Below are 11,380 nucleotides of genomic sequence, written 5' to 3'. Positions count from 1 at the left end.
CCAAAACGGGTGCAGATACAAACACATATGGTTGAATCCCTAAACTTGAGTGTATCTCGGGTATTTCACCGTCACTATCGACGGTGTTGCTAAAACTGGCCATTTCTCACAGAAATTAAAACGTTAATATAAGAGTGTAATATTTGTAAACAACTACAATTGTCTCTGATGTCATCATAGGAAAGGGCGATAATTCGATCCTTCATTTGTTTCTATGAATAATGATTTTTGAAAAGGTATTTTGTGCATTTAACTGGATTTTTAAAAAAAGAAAACAAACACAGCAATAAACTTTCTAAAACGGGTTCAATAAATTATAAACTTTTATTTTCAAATCAATTTTTACCGTATTTGACTTTTAAATCTAAACACAAAAAACCCCCTGATTCATTTAATTGATAGTAAGTATCATCAATTCAAAATATTAAGCAGACAATATCTTCCTATGTCAAGAGTGGATTGACCATGTGACCTAAAAATCAATAGGAGTCATCTACTCCTTATGCTGTACAAGTGTACAGTACCCGCAATGTTATTCTTGACATGATAAATGATAGGACACGATACACGCACGATAGGATAGGATACACGATACGATAGGATACACGGTAAACCTGATAAATGCAAAACCTGATAAACGATCTTTACGATAGACCTGATAAACACAAAACCTGATAAACGATCTTTACGATAGACCTGATAAACGCAAAACACGATACACGATCTACACGATAAACGTAAAACCTGATAGAAATGTTGTAAATTTAGAAACAATTTAGACTGAACGAAATTTTGATACCTACAACATAATTACATTATGTTGATAATAATATTGAAGGATTTCAATGTTCATTATATACCTAACACATATAATTTCTTTAATCCACGGTACGTACGTTCATTTTTGTTTTTGTTTTTTTATTTTATTTATGTTTTTTTTTATGCCATCACAGCTAAAATAAAAAAACTAAAATATATACAGTATTGAATTCATTATTTGATATCTATGTGAATTTTCTCAGCCAATGATGCTAAAACCTATATTGTCACCTAATGTTTAATATATAAATTATACAGGGAATTAACTAAATGTAATATAATGTAGTGATATCATGCTTCAGTAGCTCTCTTATTCTAATGTATATTATTTGAATTGATATTTTGTTAACAAAACATAAATAAACTGTTTAAGAAAAACATAAACAAAACCCGGCTTGTTTTAAATTCGCAATTTTGAAACGCTTAGTGTGTAAAAAATTCAAATAATCATCAAAACCAGCATAAGTTTCCAGTATCTACACGTACGAGTATTAATTGGTACATGTATACATGTACAAGTAAAAAAAACCAAAACAACGATGACAGCGGAATCGTGCCCAGTTGAGCAGAATTTTGGGGGATGCAACACCCTTGCACCTTTTTAAAACTTACTCTTCTAAATGTGTGAAATACAATGTCCCTGAGAATGTTAGCTGTCAAAACACGGGTGATACACAAAATCAGATATAAGGACGTGCACAAGTTCAGTAGTTGCTATATAAGTAGAATACAGGTGAAAAAAATCGGAAGAAAAAGAACCATTATTAAAATATACATGTATGTGATAAACAATGTAATTTACTGAGTTTTCCTTTCAAATCGGAACTCCCTATTTTTCTGTTAGTGTTAATTACAAATAATTGTTTCTAGACAAACAAATGTTTATGAATTTCAGATGAAGGAGCTTTCAGATTTACTGTCCTCCGTTTGCTCGACAGACCACTGCCTACTTTCCAGACTACTTAGAATTAAATTGTGATAAATTTTCACTCTCTCTGTACAGATGAATAGTTCTTCTTTTGCCTTAAAATCGACAGCTTTATGTTCTCCTTCAAATATACTGTCTTTCCTCGATTCCTAGAAATAGCTTATTTAACAAAACGAATAAAGGTTTCGGAAAGTATCGTACTTTTTCATTAGATTTTATATACGATTCCGATAGTTTCCGAAGCTACACAATAAACGATTTTCACGGTAAACGGAAAACCTGATACAAGCAAAACACGATATACGATAGACCTGAAAAACGCAAAACACGACAGAAAGCAGAAAACCTGATACACGATAGGATAGGATACACGCACGATACGATAGGATACACGCACGATAGAGCACGATAGGAATGCCAAGAATAAAGTTGCGGGTACTGTACCAAGTTTGGTGGATGCAACACTCAAGCAAATAATTTTTGAAATATAGATGACAATATATTACTGTGTCCAGTTCAACCATTGACGTTTGACCATGTGACCTCAAAATCATTTGGGGTCATCTTCGCATGAAGATGTACCAGTGTACCAAGTTTGATGTGTGTCAAGCAAAGGGTTCTCAAGATATTGAGCTGACAGTAAATTCCAATGTCCAATTTGACCCTTGATCATGTGATCTCAAAATCAATAGGGGTCATTTTCTCCTGAATTTGTACCAGTGTACCAAGTCTGTCAAGCAAAGGGTTCTCAAGATATTGGGCAGACAGTATATTCCAATGTCCAGTTTGACCTTTGACCGTGTGACCTCAAAATCAAAAGGGGTTATCTTCTCCTAAAGATATACCAGTGTACCAAGTTTGATGACTGTCAAGTAAAGGGTTCTCTACACATTGAGTGGTCAGTATATTCCTATGTCCAGTTTGACCTTTGACCATGTGATCTCAAAATCTATAGGGGTCATCTACTCTTTAGGATGTGCCAGTGTACCAAGATTGATATCTGTCAAGCAAAGGGTTCTCAAGGTATTGAACGGACAGTGTCTTCCTTTGTCCAGAGTAGATTGACCCTTGACATTTGACCTTTTGACCTGAAAAACAATAGGGGTCCTCTTCTCATAACCAACACACATATGAAATACCATTATGATCAAGTGAACAGTTCTCAATATATTGAGCGGGCAAGTTATGGTCTACCGACCAACCGACCGACCGACACGTGCAAAGCAATATGCCCCTCTTCTTTGAAGGGGGGCATAATTAGGAACAAACAAAAATTTATGAATGAATAAATTACATGCACTTTCATGAATGAGAAATGTTAGTCTGATTAACCCCCCTTCTCCTCAGGTGATGGTAGGAGAGGGGTGTGGTGATTTTAATTAATCAGACTGGAGAAGTATGAAACAAAAGGTCAATGTCGTAGTATTACTTAGTAGGAAAATGTTCTAGGCAGGATACAAACCAAACCGTAAGCTCCAGAATATTGCAACTTGATACATTTGATCACTATGATGAGAGGAAGATGCCCAATATTTTTCAAGGTTATAGGTCAAAGGTCAAGGTTGCAGTATCACTTAGATGGAAAACCTTGTAGGCAGGATACAAGCCAAACTGTAAGCTCCAGGATATTACAACTTAGTATATTTGATCACCATGATGAAAGGAAGATGCCTATTGTTTTTGAAGGTCAGAAGTCAAAGGTCAAGGTCGTAGTATTACATAATAGGAAAATACTAATAGAAAAACCTTCTAGGTAGGATACAAACCAAACCGTAAGCTTCAGAATATTGCAGCTTGGTACATTTGATCACCATAATTAGAGGAAGATGACTATTGTTTTTCAAGGTTAAAGGTAAAAGGTCAAGGTAGCAGTATCACTTAGTTGGAAAACATTTTAGGAAGGATACAAACCGAACCGTAAGCTCCAGAATATTGCAACTTGGTACATTTGATAGCCATGATGAGAGGAAGATGCGCATTATTTTTCAGGGTTAGAGGTCAAAGGTCAAGGATGTAGTGTCACATAGATGGAAAACCTTGTAGGCAGGATACAAACCGAACCGTAAGCTCCAGGATATTACAACTTGGTACATTTGATCACCATGATTAGAGGAAGATGCCTACCGTATAAACTTGCCTTTTGGTCAGATTTTTGGGAGTTAAAAATTGGTCCAAAACTCTACATCTGACTTATAGACGAGTCCTATAAAGATTAGCATTTTTTCTGGACAGCATATTGTATAGTAGTTTTTTAACAACTTCGTACTCCAACGATTACAATGATTAACATTGACTGGAAATATTATGTTATTCACGTATTCTAGGATTATATACATAAAGTACAAGTATTTACATATTTTAATGATTTTATTCATCAGTGTATTTCACAAAATATTATTTGAAACAGGTGAAAACATTAGCACATTGATTTGAAATTGTCAACCGATTCTTGAAAAAAAGTTATACCGACTTATAAGCAGCTCAATGGCATATCCCTCCAAAATAGCCTACAAAATATACAACCGACTTACAGGCGAACCGACCTATAGGCAAGCATATACAGTATTGTTTTTCAAGGTTTAAGGTAAAAGTTTAAGGTTGCAGTATCACAGTAGGAAAACCTTGTAGGCAGGATACAAACCAAACCGTAAGCTCCAAGATATTGTAAATTGGTACATTTGATCACCATAATGAGAGGAAGATGCCTATTATTTTTCAAGGTCAAAGGTCAAGGTGACAGTATCACTTAGTAGGAAAACTTTGTAGGCAGTATACAGACCGAACTGTTGGGAATAGAACCATCAAACTTGGTACACATATTTTATGCCAAGTGGAGGAGGCCTATTGTTTTTTAAGGTCAAAGGTCAAGGTTGTAGTAGCAGGATACAGACCGATTCGTTGGGGGCAAGGACCATCAAACTTGGTACACATGCATCTTATGCCAAGTGAAAATATTGCATTGAGAGTACATGATTTGTCTTGTTTTTAAGATGCAAAGAATGTATGTCACACCCTGATGATTGCTGATACCACTTGAAGCCAAGGTCTACAAATCATGGTGTAAGAAAAACACCATATATTAGCTTTTCACGGGTGTGTTATGTACCATTAGCGGTACTCTTGTTAAGTTCATCTTTGAGGACCTGTGACATTCACACCTGATGCCGAATGTTTGGCGATGGAACTTTCACTACCTGTTTTAACGACTTAAAAAGATAAGCATTTGTACCCACTTCGTATGGACGAAAGTATGTTTTACGTCTTGCTATACGTAAGAGTTCTACAAAGGGAAAAACTATTAGGCAACTCGGAAATTCCGTATTAATTTGATGACAGCATGTAAAGTCGGCATTCATTAATAGCCATAGGTATTGCATGCTGAAATTCTCTAGAAGTTAGGGACATTTTATTACCAACAAATTATTGGCTATTTACTAACATTTTTTATCAAATTATCCAAGCTGGTTGATTGTGTGATACTCAGGTGACCATTAAGGCCCATTGGCCTCCACCGTTTTATTTTGCTGTTCTCTCCATACACACATAATATATACTACAGTAATACTTGATGAAGTTTAGTGTTTGTACATGTTATATTAATAGATATGATGAATACAAAGTTGTGTGTTCACTCCATCATGGCAGCAGGAAGATTGGAAAAGATGTTGTGTCACAAGCAACTTGCAACCAAAACCACCTCGGCTTGATCTGGGACCAATGGTCAGTGTATTTGTATTTATTAGCTACCTCTGTGATTGCTTGATCTGGGACCAATGGTCAGTGCATTTGTATTTATTAGCTACCTCTGTGATTGCTTGATCTGGGACCAATGGTCAATGTATTTGTATTTATTAGCTACCTCTGTGATTGCTTGATCTGGGACCAATGGTCAGTGTATTTGTATTTATTAGCTACCTCTGTGATTGCTTGATCTGGGACCAATGGTCAGTGTATTTGTATTTATTAGCTCTATCACTTGTGTATTTAAAGATTTAGTCTGACAGGGCATCAAGTTTCCTCTAAATTCCTATATTTGGGGGTTATTCCTATAAATTCCTATATTTGGGGGTATATTCCTATAAATTCCTATATTTCCACAAAATTCCTATATTCCTGTGAGATTCCTATAAATACTTATATTTTAGGGTAAGCATTGGATTCTGAAGCAAAACCGGTACTGTATATTACAAATAAATTGTGTCATCTGTTTGTAACTATACAACATTTACTTCAAAGGACAAGGGGCATTAAGGGCCAAAATTTGCCCAATGTTAAAACACTATATTTTACTGTTATTCTGATTAATTGCGATTAGTGTCATCAATTTCAGCCATTTTTATATTGATTTTGATATGTTTTATTAATTTTGGGGCAAATTAATGAAAAAACAACGAAAAATCACAGATTTCTGGAAACAATAAATAACTTTTATATCAAACAAGAAATAACAAAACAAACATTTCCACATGTTAGAATTCATTATACAAGATTACACTGAAAACAATTATGACCAATAAATATGCCTAAATGCCTTATTTTGGGGTAAAACGACTGGTTTTTACACAAAAAAATCACAGATTTCTGGAAACATTGAATAACTTTTATAGCAAACAAAAAATAACACAAAAATCAACTGCATTTATTAGAACTCACTATACAGCATTATATTTAAAAAAAATTGTGAACAATAGATAAGCCTAAATTCCTCATTTTGGGGGAAAACAAACAATTTTTGCACAAAAAAATCACAGATTTCTGGAAACAGTGAATAACTTTTATAGCAAACTTATAATAACACAAAAACCAATTGCATATGTTAGAACCCACTACACAGTATTATATTGGGGAAAATTGTGAACAATAGATAAGCCTAAATTCTCATTTTGCGGGGAAAACAAACAATTGGCAACCCTGCCCAGTCCAACTATTCCAGGTTTACCTGCTGGATTTGTTTTTCTTCCTTGCAGGAAGTCAAACAGTCTTGCAGATGAAGCTGTCCCATGTTCTAACAACCTCATTCATGGTTGCAACATAAGCATCTTACACAGTTGAATATGTACTCAAATGTATAATGTTACAGTAGGCCAGTGTAGTTTGTATTTCTATGATTATTATCTCAACAGTTACTATGATTAAAATATGTATTATGGCATATGAATGAACACAGATGCACTTAGCCATCTTAATCACTTAACTTGTAAATAAAAGGAGAGTGTAGTGAGTGGAGGAGGAGGCTTAAAAGTCCAGAAGTTCTTTGTTATTCTTGTCCTATATATTCCTATATTTCTGAGAAAAAGGTGCTATATTTCTGAGGTATGTCCTATATTTTTTGGACCAAAATTCACTTGATGCCCTGGTCTGGTTTATACACACTTACATACGTAAGACTTTAAAGTGCAATGGTCGCTCCAAAGTGTGATGGTCACGCCAAAGTGCGATGGTGTGCGCCAAAGTGCGATGGTTTGTTAGCGTTACGGACGCCAAAGTGCGATGGTCATGCCAAAGTCTGATGGTGCGGAGTACAGTAACGTCATTGTGATGTCATTCTTAATGTCTTTCAAAATAAAACTGAAGAAATGTTACATGGACGACAGCAACAGCAAGATTTACGCTGTTGAGTATAGTGAGAACAACAAAGTACATTTGTTGTCGAACTATCTACTTCGCCCAAACATTCTTTAATTCATGATCATTTATTACTTTGGCGTACACGTATAAAATTCCTGGGGGTATGCTATAATACAAAACATTCTATACGATTTCGCGTTGGAAAATTTTGTGTTTAATAACACGACAACTAACTGGTAATGAAAGAGGTTCTTATTCTTATTTTTTGTGCATGGATTTTGCACTGATATTTTGGTGAAACAACACACGGTTGGTTCAGTCTGTACCAAAACACTGTGTCGTTTACAAACCAATGGATATCGGTGTGTCACACCATTGCACTTTGGCGTGTCAGACCATCGCACTTTGGCATATGAGTGTGGACCATCGCACTTTGGCGTGTCACACCATCGGGGTTTGGCACAGACCATCGCACTTTGGCATGACCATCGCACTTTGGAGTCTTACATATATACAGTCATACATGCCAACTTTTAAAAATCCCCATGGGAGATTTTGCGCGCGACGACTTTTTTCAAAGCTCAAAATTCACGACATTTTACCATGAAAATAAATATTTGTCTTTTCAAATCAAATAATGATCTAATCATTGTACATGTATCATATATTAACACAACATCAAGTGTGTTTGACCATTAACTTTAACAAAACTATAAAAAAAAAAAAAAAACACTTTGAAAGATGTACATAAATATTTTATTAAAATCATCTATTCAGCAAAAAATCCTCTCCAACAACAAATCACATACATATTATCAAATAATACTTAAAGCTGCATCCTTTTACACCATATAAACATTGGCTGATCTATATATCAAAATTTTAATTAAAGCACATGCATTTAGGTACGACTACAAAGGCGATCTTGCTTGTCTGTAAACATGGGCTTGCAGAGTGGTGGAACAATCTGCATTGCAACCAGAAAAGGAGTGATCTACCCTGCTATGATGTTTGCGAACAAAACCTTTGCACCCATGACATCTGAAATAATTACCAGGAAAAAAACACAATCATCAAAATATACGTTTTTACTTGTAAATTAAGGCTACTTGCTAATATAAAATTCAGTACAGACTTGTGCGAATTATGCATCACAAAGTCTATTGAATACTACACTATATAATAAATCGCTATAGACAGATAGATTCGGATAGCCTATATTATTATAGTTGGAAAAAAATATATTTGACGTACCTTATCGCATATTTTGGATGCTGTCAGCTAGAGGCAAAAATCGGATATGTCCGATTGGTGGTGACACTATCATCTTTGTCATTCACGTTTGTGTAAAGAATATGTCAATTTGAAATCCGTCTTCCTGATTAATTACTATCAAAGCATGCTTCACACTGTCCAATAAGCACCCCGACACAGGCAGACCAGTTAAATTACATCACTCCGATACCACGCGACACAGGTAAACAGCAATGGCTGACTATTGTCCCGATTTCTGATTGGCCAGTTCAGAAATGACACGGGGTTTCAAATTCCGGTTGGAAATGAGGGTTTGTTGTTGTAAAATGGGAGATATTTTTAGAAAATCGGGATTTCGGGGTATTTTTGCAATCCCGATCGGGATATCGGGATTTGCCTTTTCAACTGCTTCAAATCGGGAGAATCCCGCACAAATCGGGAAAGTTGGCATGTATGTACAGTGGAATCCTGTTATTGTAGTTTTCATTTTTATACGCCAGTCTTTAGACAGGACGTATTAGGGTACAGCAATGTCTGTATGACCGTCGGCGTGTCCATCTATTCTTCCGTCCATCAGTTTGGGGTTTTCTGTTTCTATTTTCATTTTTCTGTCACATATCAAGCTGAAACGTGCTATGTAGCTTCTTTGTGGGCCACTCTAGATCATGTGAGCTCCAGTCACTTTACTTGGTTTGATAATGTCCATTGTACAGCATGTACTGCACTTCAGTTCTTAAGAACTATAATTTGAATGGATTTAAACGATAAGGATGCTGCTTGATGGGTAAAGTGTTACTAACTATAACATCATGACAAGAGCAGAACATGTACAAAATCGTACAAATGTTGAACAGAAGTCTTGGAAACTCGCTGCATAATGGGGCGCATGTTGAGCAGAGATGTATCATTGTCCTCCGAACTTGCAACGCAACTTGTAGCATGTACTGGCGATATGAAGAGACATTTTTTCGACACGCACAGATATGTGTTCGAGTCCTACATGACACCTGAAAAGTTGTGGTGATCGAGTTATAACTTGCCAAAACTCATAGCACCATCTCATGACAGTGTGACTGGGTCTTTTGCGGTATGATTGTGCATGTTTCCAAAAATTGATTATGCAGAATACAGTAAAATATCTGTATCTCGAATATGGTTTATCTCGAATACCCCGCTTGAGTCAAAGTCGACTGCCAGTCCCGGTCATTTTCCCTCTATAAATGATTTAAAAAAACTTCTGATATTTCGAACACGGTAATCTCGAATACTCCGTTTATGTTGGAAGTATTTTCAAGGTCCAATGCCCTAAAATCGCCTGGTTTATCTTGAAGTGCAGTCAATTTTCTGCTCTGCGTGCTTACCATACCTGGCGGCGTTAAGTCACACAATCACACTCGTGGCTACATCAATGATCGCTAGACCACGCTCGCCTTTTCCGAGGAGACCCAGGTCGCAATAAATGGTTCAACAGCTTGAGTGATTAGTGCAGCCTTCCCACTTTACGACTACAGTTCACCGCCAATTATGGACTAACACACCCTATTCCAGGGATGGTGTTTTAAATGATACACACTATATTATTAACATGTGGGTTAGATAAACGCACAAAATTGTCGAAGTGCGCTTGAAGGTAATGCTCATAATAACGATTAATACATGCTTCATCATTAAAACTAGAACAGAGAAAACATGAAAATTTATTTGATAAACATTTAAAAAGTTTTTTAAAAAATCAGTCTTTTTTTGTTTCTTACGTGATATGTTCGTTCACTACAACGCAATGGCTACATCCCAGTCGAGCCTGGACATCAGTAAACTTAAAGTAAGCATACAGACACGATCATCTTAATTTTGAAACACATTGTGAATTCAATTGGATGTTTATATATATTTTTTAAAAAACCTGAAATGTTTGTCTTTGAAATTCCACAATATTAATTTATCAACTTGTATTAAACTGTAAGAAATGGCAACGGGGTTGTTGTTTATAATGCAAATCCCATACTATGCATCAAATATCTTCCTTCAAAAAAAATGTTCAAGATCGATTTTGGATATCTTGAACCCCCGGATATCTCGAAGTGTTTTCGAGGTCCTTCGGACTTCGAGATAGAGATATTTTATTGTATTACACAAATTAACATACAACTTGGGGTTTGAACGGGGACATGTATTGCTATATGCAATGCTCAGAGAATGCTTGTTTGATTTTGCTTTTTTGATATACCAATTTTTAGATCACCTGAACCGAAGGTTCAAGTGAGCTATTCTGATCACATTTTGTCCGGCGTACGTTTGTCTGTCCGTAAACTTTTCACATTTTCTACTTCTTCTCCAGAACCACTGGGCCAATTTCAACCTAACTTGGCCAAAAGCATCCTTGGGTGAAGGGCTTTCAAGTTTGTACAAATGAAGGGCCATGTCCCTTTCAAAGGGGAGATAATCACAAAAATGCAAAAATAGGGTGGGGTCATTTAAAAATCTTCTTCTCAAGAACCACTGGGCCAGAAGAGCTGAAATTTACCTGAAAGCTTCCTGACATATTGCAGATTCAAGTTTGTTCAAATCATGGCCCCCGGTGGTAGGATGGGGCCACAAAGGGGGATCAAAGTTTTACATACAAATATATAGGGAAAAACTTTAAAAATCTTCTTCTCAAGAACCACTAAGCCAGAAAAGCTGCTATTTACATGAAAGCTTCCTGACATAATGCAGATTCAAGTTTGTTCAAATCATGGGCCCCTGGGGTTGGATGGGGCCACAATAGGGGATCAAAGTTTTACATACAAATATATAGGAAAAATCTTTAAA

General features: G+C 35.9%; 1 protein-coding gene and 1 long non-coding RNA gene across 5 annotated transcripts in view; one reads left to right on the top strand and one right to left on the bottom strand.

The window, feature by feature from the left end:
- The window catches only part of LOC125682956 (phosphatidylinositol 4-phosphate 3-kinase C2 domain-containing subunit alpha-like), a 372,533-nt gene that overhangs the window by 164,111 nt on the left and 197,042 nt on the right, over positions 1–11,380 (top strand). For all 4 annotated transcript variants that reach the window (XR_007372745.2, XM_048923599.2, XM_048923598.2 and 1 more), the window contains exon 14: positions 5,351–5,467. Coding sequence is in view for 3 of the 4 variants with exons in the window: in XM_048923599.2 (XP_048779556.2) it covers positions 5,351–5,467 (117 nt within the window). In the remaining variant the exon portion in view is untranslated. The remainder of the gene's footprint in view (positions 1–5,350; positions 5,468–11,380) is intronic.
- On the bottom strand, positions 1,543–10,282 carry LOC125682986 (uncharacterized). Its single transcript, XR_007372759.2, has 2 exons — positions 8,570–10,282; positions 1,543–8,356 (listed from the first exon to the last, which is right to left on the bottom strand). It is a non-coding gene; the product is annotated as an uncharacterized LOC125682986 (long non-coding RNA).

The sequence above is a fragment of the Ostrea edulis genome, chromosome 6 (assembly GCF_947568905.1).
Source record: "Ostrea edulis chromosome 6, xbOstEdul1.1, whole genome shotgun sequence".
NCBI classification, from domain to species: domain Eukaryota; kingdom Metazoa; phylum Mollusca; class Bivalvia; order Ostreida; family Ostreidae; genus Ostrea; species Ostrea edulis.
The sequence above is the reverse complement of the archived record's forward strand: the minus strand, read 5'-3'. Positions and strand labels throughout refer to the sequence as shown.